We start from the raw sequence: 15,234 nt of genomic DNA, 5'->3' as shown, positions 1-15,234 counted from the left end.
GTGGGTGGAGAATCCAGTGACGCTGAGCAATAGGGTTGCTTTTTTAGTTCAACCAATCAGATTTCAGATTCACCCCCTGACAACATCATCAGTATTTTCCCATTCTCTGGTTTGGTTGATCTGAGCAAAAGTGTTCAACTCACAAAACACCTCGAGAGCAACCTGCAAAGATTGAGACCATCTTTGGCCGATATGCAGTATTTGGTTTTTTGGCGTTGTATTAGATGAATTTTGATGGCAAAGTGCTCCGGATGATCAATGTGGTGCATTTATGTGCCGTCTGTCATATTGCATTGTATAGTATTGATGGTTTCTGTAATCGATGACTTACGGTATTAAGAGGTGGATTTCGCTGGGGAAGTCATCACTGAAGGCCCAGCTACAAAATGCCTGAGGTGGGCGATTTACAAAATGTTGCCAGTCCGTCAACGTGGGCACTCGTCAGTCATCGTCAGTCCATTCTTTTTTTTCCAAGCCAAACCAAACTCATCGGCAGTGTGTCAGTCCGTCATGTTATCTTAACTGCGCTTCCATTATCGCTTCAGTCAGTAAATTTCAGTCGTCTGGCAGTCCTCTATGGTCAGTCCATAAATGTCCAATAGATGAAAATCGTTTAATCGATTAAAATGGTAAATGGGCTGCACTATATATCAGCGTATCTACATCATACAGTGCCCGCCCACACGCACATACATTTCAGATCGACTTATTTGACAAACTGTTGAACTGTTCAGTACAGCGGAAGCATGCTGGCAGATGCCTACAGCTGTTTCAACTTTTAATTGAAAGTTGAAAATGCCTTACCTTAAACAGAATACAGCTCCGCATTACGACCAAGTGTAGAATCCGATCCCAGCCGCACTCCTGTCTTTAAAATATATAAAAGCTCATCTTTTTGTTCCTCTTCTTCTTCTTCTTGTTTGGGTCATTGGCAGATTACAGCTCTTTGGTGCATATCGTCACCGACCGTACGGGAAGTGCAAAGCGAAGCGTTTACATAACTAGTCAATGGAAGCCTGTATTCAGCCCCGCGAACAAACGCAGGAGACAGGCGTGGCGTGTTTCAGTCTGTCACCGGCAAAACCAGCCGTGCATCCGTGACGAACTGAGAGGTCCGTCGGTACTCGACCTGGTTAGTGACGATTACATTAACGGATGAAAATCCACATCCGTCCGTGCTTAGTCCATCGTTTTTCTTAACTTTCCTGTCATTCATCAGCAAAACGGGCATCCGTCAATGACGGTCTGACGTAGCTTCCCTCAGTACTGACGGAATGCTCACCTCTGCCAAATACAAAGCCCACCACGGATGTGCATTCAGTACATTTCTTAGTGCACACGAGTAATCAATTGATGGTCTTTGATATATTTTCCGCAGAAAGGATTTACTCCCCTTCATGTTGCCTCAAAGTACGGAAGCCTAGATGTGGCCAAACTTCTACTGCAGCGTTGTGCGCCGCCTGATTCTGCAGGGAAGGTTGGCATCGAAAATAAGACTCCTTGCCGAAATGTGTGCCATTGAATCAGCGTGCTAAAGTGTAAAGTTACAATTCGAAGTTGTCGTTTCAAGAGAATGAAATCCTTACGATTGTTGTGTATGGATTACAGTGAGCCCCCGCATTTGCGCTATTTGTGTTTTACGTTGGAACAAAAGCAATGCATTGCGGCGAACTTGTGGAAGCAACGCGCAATTATATACCTTTTTGATTCGGCATCAGTGTGTCCTTGTGGTTCTTGTAGGGTTGGCTCCCTAAAGCCCTGCTTCGTAAATAGTGGGGGAACACTGTAATTGCTGCTTATTTTTTTACTTCACTGGAAAGAATTAGTATCAGGAGGAATTCTAGAGGGAGGGAAATACAAAAAAAAACTGAACTTTTGTTCAATGTCATTGTCATTTGCCTTCTTTGTTAGTGATAAAAATTTGAAATCAAAAAATGTTACTTTAATACCATATCGTCCAGCACTACTATTACACAAAAGGAGTAATTTTATGTAAATATTTAAAGAAAAAACCCCCAATACAAACACACTGTTAATATTTTGACTTTCTCTCATAGAATGGCCTTACCCCACTCCATGTTGCAGCACATTATGATAACCAGAAGGTGGCGCTTCTGCTCCTGGACAAAGGAGCATCCCCTCACTCGATTGCCAAGGTGCACTGCTTAGCATGATTCAAAATTCTTTGTGAGATTACGTTATAGGAAGAGTCATAAGTAAGTTTCAAGTTTCATCCAAGTCTCGAGTGACTGGCAAAAAGTGAAGTTCCTGCTCAAATTCAAGCAGGCAGAGTCGAGTCATTTCTTGTGTCAGAAAAGTCATCCAATCTTGCTTTGACACAGTAGAAATTTGCCCATTAGCCTATACGGACTCTGTGTGCACTATTCAATTGTCTTCGCAAATAAACACGTAACCAACACGTCCTCATGGTGAGGGAGGAAGTTAAATGTCAGAGTTGTTGTTGTCTCGTATCGTTCAGTTGCTAACATAGTATGCTGCCAAGCTCTTTCTCCTGATTTGATTTAAAAATAATAAGAAGAATCCCCGGATCAGAATTAATCATCTTTGCATGTCCCCCTATTCTACACTTAGCATAGCGGTGAGTTGTCAAGTTTGTGCGCACACAACAAATGGCACATTATGTTCGATGTGTTTACGTCGTTGTGTCTTGTGTGTCTTTCTGGAGCAGAACGGTTACACCCCTCTCCACATTGTGGCCAAAAAGAACCAAATAGACATTGCGACAGTGCTGCTGAACTACGGCGCCGAAAGCAACGTCCAGACCAAACAGGGTGTCACGCCACTCCACTTGGCTTCGGAGGAGGGCCACGCCGACATGGCTGCGCTGCTCCTGAGTAAGGGAGCTCATGTCAACACCCCTACTAAGGTACGGTGCGGGCGTTCATTCATGCCAAACTGTTGCGCCTTGACTCACAAAAGGTTTGGAACCACTGACTTTGCGTGCCATCTATTAGCATGTCAGCATTCTGCGTCACTCGATGTTCACAACATTGCGGCTCCACACCAGGGTTGGAATACTTTGGGATTTTTCATTACAGCTACTTTTTATTTCGTTTTGACTTTTGTTGTTCATTTTCGGTTCGTTTTAATGTAGAACAGGTATGTTAATTTTAATCACTTTTAGTATTCGTTTTAAATTTTTTTTTTTTTAATGTATGGAGTATTTGTCGAGTACAAGATTTCAAGAAAAGGTCACCATAGTTTGACCTGCTTTCTTCTGTACAGACGTAGAGCAATACCAAAATATAATCAGAAAATCAAATACATCAATAAACCCCAAAGGTTCATGAATGTTAAATTGATGAAGACAAAAAAGAACAAAGATTTTTTTCCCTTTTTACAGTAGTTTTATAAACCTTAAGTTCATTTTTGTTTTGTTTTTTTAAACCATTTTCATTTTTATTTTATTTCATTAACAAAAATGTTTCTTCAATTTTAGTTATTTTGTTACTTTTTATTAAATGTAATAATAACCTTGCACCATGCAGGTTTTTAGCTTGGTAGAATTTAGCATACAAACAGCTTGCAAGTTAGCAGGTGTTCGCCTTTTGAACCTTGACTACGGTTCATGTTGTAAAATCCTTCAAAATTCATTTGCTTGTTCTATATTCAAGTTGCAATCTCACTATAATGTCCCACGGCAACTATTAACTTGCTTCTATGTTTTCGGTTTTCTGGGAAATAACGCCATGCGACAGCGAATTGATCATCGTTTCTGTGTTTTAAAAATGACAAAAATGTCTTTCTGTGTTTAGTGTGGCCTTACCGCCCTTCATTTGGCAGCACAGGATGATAAGGTTGCTGTTGCGGAGATCCTTGCCAGAAATGGCGCCAACCTCAACCAGCAGACCAAAGTAGGAGACAAAAAAAAAAAAAAAAAGTTTAAAAAGTTACACACGACATCATTAATATAAAGTTTGGACTGTCAGGGACAAGGTTGCGCTTGTTTTCCAGCTTGGCTACACTCCGCTAATTGTTGCATGTCACTATGGAAACACCAAGATGGTCAACTTCCTTCTTCAAAATGGTGCCAGTGTGACACTAAAGACCAAGGTACGAAATCCATAACGAATTGCAGTGTTCGGCGTGTCCCACAACCGCGAGATAGCGCTGCAGCACTTTTGATCCATTTTGGATGCAAGTTGAAAATAAACGCTTCCGCAGAACGGATACAGCCCTCTTCACCAGGCCGCCCAGCAGGGCAACACGCACATCATCAACATACTGTTGCAGTATGGGGCCAAGCCAAACGCTGTCACCGTAGTAAGTTGACGCACGTATGCGTTCACAGATGCACATAAGTACACCACGGTTCATACATTTTTTTTTTTTTTTTTGTTCTTACTTTGTCTTGGCCAGAATGGAAACACCGCTCTGGGTATTGCTCGACGGCTGGGCTACATCTCCGTTGTGGATACGCTGAAGGTCGTCACAGAGGAAATTGTCACCACCACAACGGTAGATCACAACATCCAGTTGCAGATGTGATTTTACGTTATGAATGAGATTTTGGAATAAAAATAAATTAAAATTCCACGACTAGACGGTGACGGAGAAACACAAGCTGAATGTTCCAGAAACAATGACGGAAGTACTGGATGTGTCAGATGAAGAAGGTGAGTCACAAGATTCGTTGATTTCCTGTTCATTTTCTACGGCATGTAACTACTTTGTGCTTCATCATTCACTTCTCCGATATGTTGCGGATTTATGAAGCAATTTTTTTCCCCTCTACCACTGCCAAGGCGATGACACCATGACGGGTGACGGAGGGGAGTATTTAAGGGCTGAAGACCTCAGAGAGCTTGGAGATGATTCGCTGCCAGGACAGTATCTGGATAACATGAACTACCTCACCCTCAGCAATGAGGGGGCGCACACTGGCAGGTATGTCGCTAGCTCACTGGAAAATGGAAGCCTAGCCCTGACCCAACTCGAACATATGGGGCTGGCTAATACCATATCTCGAATTTACTCTGCTCTTATCTCGGTTTTTTTTTTTTGTTTGTTTGTTTTGTTTTAATTTGTTATGCAGTTCTGAAAGGTCATTCACCCCCACGCGCCAAAGCTACTATCTCAAACACGAAAGCATGATGGATGAAATGCTGGCCTGTCAGGTACATTCAATGCACACACATTTAATTCCAACCGTAGGGTTGTAGGCCAATTCTGATTGAGTCTCTTCCCAAAACTTTTTTTTTTTCTTTCTTTCTCTCAGATGTCATCGCTTTCAAGGGAAAATGAGCGAGACTCATACCGGCTGAGTTGGGGCACAGAGAATCTGGACAACATAGCTTTATCCTCCAGTCCACTGCACTCTGGGTAGGTCCCATTAAAAAAAATGCTGGCAGAAGTTCGGATCATCGCAACAATAATCTCTTTCTTCTCAGAAATTCTGTTGTTTGGTGTCAGGAGTCTGATCCAGTACTGACACTCGTGTTATTCATTGGCTGTCATGGCGCCTTGGAAGGATTAGGGTGTTTGGCTGCCATTTTAGGGTGTTACAGAGAGAGTCAAAAAACACACAGATAAACCCTAATTTCGATTGCCGAAAAGTTGATGTTCTACAGAAAAAATGTGGCAGTCGTGTATTTGTCAAGGTTGCCGAGGGTTCACTGTACTTCTCTGATGGCATTTCAAGCGGCGCTTGATTGATTCTGACATCCTCCTCCTTCTCTCTGTGGGTTTCATTTTGGCTGGAATTTCGTCTGATGTTTTTAGCCGCTCCTCTCCATGCCGTGATCATACGGACCACAGCAGGTGATCTTCCACGCCTTGATTCAGCCATTGCATTCCTTTTTTTTTGTGGGTTTGTTCTTTTTTTGCTTCATCTCTGACTTTCTCCGAGGACATTCTTTTCATCCACATCCTGTAACCTCACGTTGACTGTCAAACAATTGTTGTTGTTACGTTCGGTGTCTCTCTTTTGAACTCTGTTTGTCTTAAGCCTATGAAGGTGAGATGGATGCTTAGCATATCTCACTGGCATCCGATGCATGTAACAATGTGTCCTTTCATGTACAGCCCGAGTGCCGAAATTCCCTGCAAGTCAGTCAAAGAGGTCCAATATGCTAGGTTGAATTTGAAGCCTTAAACCATCTGCTCTCCTCTTCCTCAGCTTCCTGGTTAGCTTCATGGTGGATGCAAGGGGTGGATCCATGCGGGGCTGCCGCCACAATGGCCTGCGCATCATCATCCCACCTGGGAAGTGCAGCGCTCCCACACGGGTGACCTGCCGGCTGGTGAAAAGGCACCGCCTGGCCAGCATGCCCCCCATTGTTGAAGGCGAAGGTCGAGCCAGCAGGTTTATTGAGGTTGCACCGTTTGGAGGCCAGCTTCTTGGGTAAGGACTCTGACTCTGTCTTTTTTCCCGGTGGTTGCACTTTCTCCGAAATTCTGTCCAATGTTAGTTGTCAGAAATTGGATGAAACTTTGCATCCAAGGCCAAATATTGTATGCGTGTCTTTTCTCACTTTATGCTGCGTATTGGAACATCAATGGCACAGTAAGCTCCACCTCCCCAGTGCCCCACCACCTCTCAATGAGGGCGAGAGTTTGGTGAGCAGAATCCTCCAGCTTGGCCCGCCGGGGACAAGTTTCCTGGGGTAGGCTGCAAAAAAAAAAAAAAAAAAGCAAAGAAAAAAAATCTGTATACAAAATAATGCGTTCTTGCTTATTGTATAGTTTCCCTTTGAGGGAATAGTGACATTTCACCCGAAGGTCCAGGATCCTGAACTTCTCGTGGCTCGTGTACGTGGTTGTCGTTTGATTTGGCCTGGCGAGCATCTCTAAAAACGTTCTGTTCCTCCATCCAGTCCTGTAATTGTAGAGGTGCCCCACTTTGCTGCTCTGCGTGGGGGCGAGCGTGAGCTTGTTATCTTGAGGAGTGAAACGGGAGAGAGCTGGAAGGAGCATCATTGTGAGCACACCCAAGAACTCAACCAGATCCTTAACAGCATGAACGAAGGTCAGCCTCCGCAATGTCTTCTTGCTCAGCATCTAAATATCATCACTGTCCTGTGAAAAACACGTATGTCCAGTTTTCGCATTTCTTATTTTCATTTCTACATTTTTTTTTTTAAACGTCAATGGGCAGAGAACATTTTTAAAATGGACAAAGAGGACAGCGACGATATACTCCAAAGACCGATATAGGCGCCAGACCAACATTTGTCTTTTCCCCTCCACTAGAACTGGACTCTCAGGAGGAGCTCCAGAAGAAGCGCATTTGCCGCATCATCACCAGGGATCTCCCACAATACTTTGCTGTGGTGTCACGTATTAGGCAAGACAGTATTTTGATTGGTCCTGAAGGAGGCGTCCTGAGCAGCACAGTTGTACCCCAAGTGCAAGCTGTTTTTCCTGAGGGTGCCCTAACCAAAAGGATCAGGGTGGGCCTGCAGGTAAATGACATTGCTTTGGAGCTTCACATGTGTGAGACATCCCGCATGGTGCATGAAATTATGTTGCTCCGGGTTGGAGAGTGGTAGCGTGGTGGTCCATGCAGCCTCCAATGCACCTTCTTGAGTGTTTTGGCATCCCAGGTGTGACCAAAGTCAGGTGCCTCTGGTCTTGATTTTTTGCTTGTTAGACCTGAACAGTAACCGGTGACTGGACTTTTTTGTTACCAAGTACTTGAAGAAAATCCCAGGCTATTGATAGGTTGACTTCGTCTGCTTCTTCAGTTGACAAAAATGGGACCTGTACCAAAGACACGACAGCCCTGGACTCCTACTAGTATCAAGTAAAATTGAACATGGTTTTGGGGGGTAGGACTGGAACAGACTAATGGCGTGCCATTTCATTTCAATGGGAAGAATTAATTTTAGATATTGTACAATCCTGGTCACGGAATGAATCAAGCCTTTAAGTCAATACCACTGTACCTGAATGGGAAAGCGTATTTTGTCGTTACAAAACAAAATATGTGGTGAATCATCGACAGATTCCAGGGTTTGTGTTTCAGGCCCTGAGAAAAAAACCCAAAAAACGCTGATTGCAAGTGTCTCTTATCCAAGGCCCAGCCAGTGAGTTTGGATATTGTCAGGAGGACTCTTGGGAACAAGTCCAGCTTCAGCCCCATCGTCACTCTGGAGCCCCGCCGAAGGAAGTTTCATAAACCCATAACCGTGACGATCCCGGTCCCGAAAGGTAACTCTGACCCAGTACTCCACAGTTTGGGACGGGACACCCCGACCTTACGACTGCTCTGCAGTATCACAGGTAAGACCGGACTCACTGGCCCACCACAGGCATACGGTCACCATTTTTTGCTTACTCAGACGTGTCCATTTTTCAGGTGGAACAACACCAGCTCAGTGGGAAGACATAACAGGAACCACCCCCTTAACATTTGTCAGTGACCGTGTGTCTTTCACAACAAATGTTTCTGCGAGGTAGCCGATTTGTCATAAATCTATTCAAAACGATCCCGATCCCTGAAGAATTGAAGAACTGAGGCTGCACCCGACCTCAATAATTGTATCATCGTGTCTAGGTTTTGGCTCATAGACTGCCGGCAAGTCCAGGAATCGGTCAACTTCTCCTCTCAAGTGTACCGGGAGATCATCTGTGTGCCTTACATGGCTAAGTTTGTCATCTTTGCCAAAACCCACGACCCCGTCGAGGGCCATCTGCGCTGCTTTTGCATGACCGATGACAAGACTGACAAGACGCTGGAACAGCAAGAGAACTTCACGGAGGTAGCCCGCAGTCGAGATGTGGAGGTAGGTTCAAGTGATTGTACTTGAGTCTTTCTTTTTCAAACGACTTTTTGCTTTTACTCAGGTTAGAGAAGTACTATGTGTAAGTACTTTTGCCACCTCTGATGAATACCTCCCCCTTTTTAGGTTCTAGAAGGAAAGCCCATCTATGCAGATTGCTGTGGGAACTTTGTTCCCCTCACCAAAAGTGGCCAGCATCATCTCTTCAGCTTTTTTGCCTTCAAGGAGAACCGACTCACACTTTTCATCAAAGTATGTGTTCTTTTCGTTCTTCCCTTATTCCGACGTGCGTAGCATCTTGAGGGTGCCCTCGTGGCTGTTTGCAGATCAGAGACAACACCCAGGAGCTGTGCGGCCGCTTGTGTTTTCTGAAGGAACCCCGGAGTTACAGGTCACTCGCCCACAGCGCCGTATGCAACCTCAACATCACGCTGCCGTCATACTGCAAGGTGAGTCAGTCCTCAGTCCTGAAAGGTGTTTCAATTCATATTTGTTGACTGTATTGATTTGTTTGATTTCAGGAGCGAAAGCCTTACAGTCGCTGAAAAAAAAATGCACTTTTTGTCTCTTTCCCTCTTCCTGCTTCGCTGTTTTGGGGAAAAAGGAATCCGATTCTGATCAAGATGAAGAGGTAGAGACAGCTCGTTCTATTCTATCAGGACTGCATAAGTGCTGGTGCATGAAAATTTAATGATTGATCCTTTTGATGTCTTTTTCTTACCCAGATCAACACAACACAAGAGAGATGTAAGCCCTGACCGTATCACAGCATGTACACATCTGTGAAATTCACCGGCTGCTTTTTTTGTGGGTCTTGCTGCCTTCACATTCATCTTGTGTAAATGGAACACATTCATTTTAATATAATCGTGCTTTTATTTTCTTTTAAACTGCACTTTCACTTTGTGTCAGCATACCACTCCTGCACCTTTCATCATGCTGGCACCCACATCTTTCAACATCGTATGCTTTTTCATTTTATGTATTTATTTATTTGGGGAGTGGGGTGTCTTTTGTTCTTTGAAACTTTTTTATGCACGCATCCCCCGAAGATCAGATGTTAAATGATGAAGGTTGTAAACTGTGTACCTCTGACACATTTTGGCCTGACCACATTCTCAAATGTTTGTCTCCTTTCATTTGAATTTTTCATTATTTTTTTACTCCTTACTTGTTTGTTCACCACACGGAAGATGAAGAGATGGCAACGTCAGTCCTGAAATCCGAGCTCATTCGGGAACCAGACCTCCTATCAGACGTGTCGGAGATGAAACAAGATTTGATCAAAATGACGGTCATTTTGACAGCTGATCCCTCAAAGAAATCCCCTTCTTTGGATGGGTGCGGTTCTGAGAAAGGAGGACACAATGTTTCGAGGGTCCCCTTAGAAATAATGGAGAAGGACCTCGAGAAAGTTAAAGAGGACCTTGAGAAAGTTAGTAAAATACTAAGTAGCGGAGCGTATGATGAAGCAACAGAAAAAAGTAGAGGGGCTGAGGAGTGGGTTCTCCTCTCGGGCAGGGAGATAGAGGAGGCCCAAATGAAGGCAGCTTTGGAAAACCCAGAGCCTGTCTTCTATGCACCTAAGGTTAACAGTGGGACTCCAAGAGCAACAAAAGACGGCAGTGATCCTAAAGAATACCTCCTTGACTCACCCCGAAAAAAATCAACACCTTCAACCAAAGTACAAACACGTTCTGGGGATGTCGGGAAAGATCATCAACAAGCTAGTAACTCCGCGGTCTCTGTTACGTCACAATCTGTGTCTCCGCTTGTGGAAGAGACTCCCATTGGCTCAATCAAAGACAAAGTCAAAGCCTTGCAACAGAAAGTAGAGGAAGAACAAACGAGAAAAGGAATGAAGCCTTCACAATTGCCTGTTAGTGCAAAACTGCCTCCAAAAGTCAAAGAATTCCATCCACGTAGAGCAACGCCTGCAGTGGGATCAGAAAAACATGAGGATAGTGTCTCGGTTAAAGAGTTGATGCAAGTGTTTCAAAAAGAGCCCCCCCAGAGAGAATCGGAGTCATATAAGCCTAAAACATCAAGGGTGCCAAGATTGGAAGACACCCCAAAGTCGGAATCTGTGCGCAAAGAACAAGAAGTATCTCTTGATTCTAAGATTTGTCCACTCAGCAGGGCGGAAAAAAAGAGCAGCGCAGAGTCAGCGATAACCAAAATGAGTGACTTTGGAAAAGGTGACAACGAGGAGAACTCCCAAGTGGAAGGAGTCCCTGCAGACTCGACAAGTGCCAGTTCTGGAACGCCTCATCTGAGTTCTGAGGACAGTTACAAACATGAGGGTCTGGCCACCCCTGGAACTAGCCCTGAAAGTTTGGGTCTTTCCCCCAAAAATGAACAAACACCGCAAGTAGTGGCAAAAACCACTGCAGTGTTTGAAAAAGGAAGTAAAGACACAGAAACAACTGGCATCCCAAGTCAAACAACAGAACCTGGTGACCAAATGTCTACTGATTTGCCCTTGAGTGTGCCTTTCAGCGAGGCTGCAGATGACTGCGCACCAAGTGAGTCCACATCTGATTCAAGGAGTACCGGCACACAAAAGACCGTTTTGAATACCGTCGAGCAACATATGGACGGCAGCAGCCCTGATTTTCAGCTCTCATTGCCTCTACCTTCTTCTGAAACTCCGAAACCCTTTTATAAGTGCCATGGAAGCTTGGAGTTGCTTATAAAGCAAGATTCCGATCCTCTCAGTCCATTAGCTGACAACTCTTTGACAATAAGCCACAGAGACTCGCTCGAAGGTAGTCCCGTTTTGGATGACAACTCCTCCATTAAATCCCCAGATTCCATTGAACCCAGCCCTACCAAGGAATCCCCTCCTCATGACTCCTTAGAGAGTAGCCCTGTTGACCAGCACAGTCATCCATCATTCCCATTCATGGTAGATCATCCAAGTCAATCCCTAATCCATCCAGAGTCCTCTAATGAAGCGTCGATCAAAGATGCGTTGCATGGTAGGCATTTCCGAGACCTTGAGGGTAGTGCTGATGATGACAGTTGTGAGCAGACATCACAGTTGACGAGTTCGGGTAAGAGTCCTCTCTCCCCCGACACCCCTAGTTCTGATGAGGTAAGTTACGACTTTAATCCCAAACATCCTGACCATTCATCCCTCTCTTTCCCATTCAAACCAGCAGTCATCTATGAAGACCCAGAGGAGGAGGATACATCAGACAGCAGTCAAGCTCACGAAACAGTTACAGCTAGAAAGAAATCGGTTGATGAGATGGAGGGGGACTTAGAGTTCCCAAGGGACACAGAATGTAAATTTGGGGTGAAAAGACTCACTGAGGATGCAGGATTACCTCTTCTCTCTAACTCCCATATTAAAGTTCCCTCTTCTTTTTCAGCAGGTGTGAATGATGGATCCCACAACAAAAGAGCTAGTATCAGCCAAGAGGAAACCTACAACATCAATCTGAAAACAGCGCCGCAACCAACAGTTCCGCCACCTGTTGTTGCTGCTCCAAACAGACCTTCCAAAACGGTGGCAACATTGAACACAGAAAACAGAACTGATGAGCAAAAGGAGGACAGTTTACGGAAGTCAAGGGAAATTGTGCCAGGCTTAAGCGTTCCCCAATTTCCGACCTATGCACCAGCTGGCAACGTAACAGATGAAGTCAAAGCATCACCGGAGGTTGGACGTGATGCACTGAGCCAAACGAAGGAAACGTTTAAAGCAGAGTTGTGTATCTATGATGATACAGAAGAGGTTGAACGTGATCATCCCCGAACCGAGTCCAAAGGGGTCACTGCCAAGGTGGACGCAGCGTACTCGTGGTCTGCCATGCTGGACAATGATGACGCTTTTGATGCTAGTCTCAAAATCGAGGAAGAGAAGATACTCAATCTGGTGGTGGACTCTCAGTCGATGCCGGGCACACCAGACACCACACCGGGTAAAACGCCAACTGAGGAGAGCACACCGACAAGTGAACCCAACCCTTTTCTCTTCCAAGAAGGGAAGCTGTTTGAAATGACCCGAAGCGGTGCAATTGATATGACCAAAAGGAGCTGTGTGGAAGACGGGGGTGGCTTTGCTTTTTTCCAAATCGGTGAACATCCGCTTGAGGAGTCCATATTAGAAAACAGCGGGCAAGAATGCAAGGCATCGGCAACCCAGCAGGAAGTTGGCCTCAATCTCAAACTAGAGGTCAAGATCAAGGACCAGTCTGAAGAAACAGTTGATCCGCAGCTTCAGTTGGCAACTGAGGTTGATCAGGCATCCGCCAAATCAAAAATCCCCAAAATGGGCCTTTCAGCTTCAGCCAAACCTGCCGCCAAAGATCAACAAGACCGAGAAAGCCGAGAGGCTAAAATAGATCACAGTACAAATAGAGAATTCTCCGGTTTAGACGCAAGCTCCGCTGATCAAATGATCATGAATGTGGAGACAGCAGAAACCACAGTTACGAGATCTATATACTCTGAGCAGGGAAGAGAGTCATCCGATTCTTCTCCAGATGAATCAAAGTCAGTGATACAGCCCCCCAATTTGACCCAAGTGTCTCAGAAAGCCGCGTCTGATACCGTTCCCCTCAAAAGCCAATCCAAGCCAGCCCATCAAGTTAAAAATAAAACTGCTCCTGTCGCCGTATCAAAATCACGAATTCCCATCAAATCTAAGCCTCTCAAACCAGACTCTTTGGCCAAACCCGGCGAAGACAAAAAACACAGAGGGCCGACAAACAGGATTCCACGGAGAAAGTCTGAAGGCTCTTGTGTGGATGTCAAGGCTAAGACATCCACCAAGAGCTTCTCTGAGGGGGTCTCAACCAGGCCAACGACTAACACAGGAGAGACAAAACCAAAAGCCTTCCAGTCAAGATTGCCCATCAAAGGTAAAGGTGGCCCATCTTCTCAATCGTCAACAGCCAGCAAAGAGAGAAGCAAGGCACGCAAGCACTCTGACGGATCTTTCGAAGAGATCAGCGACGAGGCCGCAAAGCTTGTGAAAAGACTGGCCGAGACAACGAAAGAAAGTGACGACGACAACTCCGAGGATGAGAGCGGTCTTCTTGATCCATCTGTAATCGAAAGGGACGCGTTCACCGATTTTCACTCCCTACCCTCTGGAAATGTCATTTCCATTAGGCGGCGGACCGGCGACGCTGTTGAGACACACGTGCAGCAAACCCCCGGCAATTCAGCTCCAACTCACGGTATGCCACCTGTTGAAGCCGTCCTTTCTCAGCCTGTGCCTTTCACACAGCTACTGAACAGTAATGGCAAGTAAAGTACAAATACATTTTTGCTGTACTGAAGATCATTTTAAGTATCTGTACTTTACGTGAGTATTTCACTTTTATGATGACTTTTCACTGTTCCTCATGAGATTTGAAAACAGATGTCGCTACTCGATACTCCTTACTTTTTCAAAAAAGGCCTGTTACTTTTTTCAACCTCTGTGGGTGACGACCCAAAGTTATCAAGATGTGGCAAAATTCAGCCAAGTACTGAATCTGTTCCTCTATTTAACGTGTACCTGTGGTGGTGAGGAGAATAAATATGTACGGTTTATCAAGAAAACCTGGATCCAAATGCGTTTTTGATTACACTGGTTGCATTATAATGGCTCACGGAAACTATTTTGTCGAGTCGCCATGACAGCTAATGCGCGCAGCCATACTTGCCTGCAAGAGGGCGGAGCCGTGACGTAGCGCCGTTGAAAGCCGTCAAATTTGAGTCATTAGCGCAATTTTCCAGAGTCAATTCTGACACGAGGTCCATCAATCCATCATCGACGATGCCCTTTTTGCTTGCTTTGTGTCAGACAAGGTCGGTGCTGCAGCGCATCATAAATAATCAGCCGCCGCATGCTAAGGCCTGTCTTTGATGCAGCTCACGTTACGTCATTTCTCTTTAAATAAATCCATAAATAATCGAGTCTGGATGCCACGTTCACAGTCATCTAACCGTTGCTGTTGGATGACGAAGGTGCGCTTGTTTACGGCCTGCCTGGCATTGGATTTTTTTCTCTATGACAGCTTATTAGGATCACCAAACAGGGGAAAAAAAAGAGACAGATTTACATTCATAGGCAAGCGATCTAGCATATCACTCAATAGCACCTGGTGGGTGCAAAAGGGACGGCCCAGTCCAACGAGTTGACATCACATTAGTTCCTAAAATGGCGCAGTGCATTTTAATTAACCAGGGGGATTGTTTTGGTAGATACAAGACTAGTCACAAAAATGTGAACACCTGATATTTATCAGACTTGAAAATATTGCTGTTTCCCCCCTACATCTATACCTCGAAATGGACCGACGGAGGCACACTTTAAGGGACAGAGTTTCAGTATTTTTGCCACTTCTGGAAATGACTGAAACCTGCGTTCAGATCTTGAGACAAGAAAGAGTCCCTTAAATATTTCCTGTCTCCCTTTTCTGTGTGAAAGGTACTGAAGTAATCAGCTTTTTTTCCCGCCTTAAAACCTTTTCTGATTCGCCCGATTCAA

The 15,234-nt window shown here is 44.9% G+C and overlaps 1 protein-coding gene across 18 annotated transcripts in view; it reads left to right on the top strand.

Annotated features, from left to right (window-relative positions):
- The window catches only part of LOC147209364 (ankyrin-2-like), a 36,146-nt gene that overhangs the window by 15,631 nt on the left and 5,281 nt on the right, over window positions 1–15,234 (top strand). For 7 of the 18 annotated variants that reach the window (XM_086105205.1, XM_086105197.1, XM_086105196.1 and 4 more), the window contains 24 exons: window positions 1,379–1,477; window positions 2,058–2,156; window positions 2,690–2,887; window positions 3,777–3,875; window positions 3,976–4,074; window positions 4,186–4,284; window positions 4,381–4,479; window positions 4,565–4,637; window positions 4,767–4,908; window positions 5,057–5,138; window positions 5,240–5,343; window positions 5,743–5,781; window positions 6,140–6,364; window positions 6,528–6,626; window positions 6,837–6,988; window positions 7,213–7,424; window positions 8,040–8,244; window positions 8,321–8,417; window positions 8,519–8,747; window positions 8,871–8,996; window positions 9,071–9,193; window positions 9,349–9,375; window positions 9,470–9,491; window positions 9,938–13,936. In XM_086105205.1, the coding sequence (XP_085961331.1) occupies window positions 1,379–1,477; window positions 2,058–2,156; window positions 2,690–2,887; window positions 3,777–3,875; window positions 3,976–4,074; window positions 4,186–4,284; window positions 4,381–4,479; window positions 4,565–4,637; window positions 4,767–4,908; window positions 5,057–5,138; window positions 5,240–5,343; window positions 5,743–5,781; window positions 6,140–6,364; window positions 6,528–6,626; window positions 6,837–6,988; window positions 7,213–7,424; window positions 8,040–8,244; window positions 8,321–8,417; window positions 8,519–8,747; window positions 8,871–8,996; window positions 9,071–9,193; window positions 9,349–9,375; window positions 9,470–9,491; window positions 9,938–13,936 (6,748 nt within the window). The remainder of the gene's footprint in view (window positions 1–1,378; window positions 1,478–2,057; window positions 2,157–2,689; window positions 2,888–3,776; window positions 3,876–3,975; window positions 4,075–4,185; window positions 4,285–4,380; window positions 4,480–4,564; window positions 4,638–4,766; window positions 4,909–5,056; window positions 5,139–5,239; window positions 5,344–5,742; window positions 5,782–6,139; window positions 6,365–6,527; window positions 6,627–6,836; window positions 6,989–7,212; window positions 7,425–8,039; window positions 8,245–8,320; window positions 8,418–8,518; window positions 8,748–8,870; window positions 8,997–9,070; window positions 9,194–9,348; window positions 9,376–9,469; window positions 9,492–9,937; window positions 13,937–15,234) is intronic. The other 11 variants (XM_086105208.1, XM_086105207.1, XM_086105203.1 and 8 more) reach the window with 11 other exon arrangements.

This window comes from Hippocampus guttulatus, chromosome 2, assembly GCF_054856545.1.
Source record: "Hippocampus guttulatus isolate MCC_2025c chromosome 2, RoL_Hgut_1.0, whole genome shotgun sequence".
Classification (NCBI taxonomy): domain Eukaryota; kingdom Metazoa; phylum Chordata; class Actinopteri; order Syngnathiformes; family Syngnathidae; genus Hippocampus; species Hippocampus guttulatus.
Note: the sequence above shows the minus strand (reverse complement) of the source record. Positions and strands in the feature narration are given on the sequence as shown.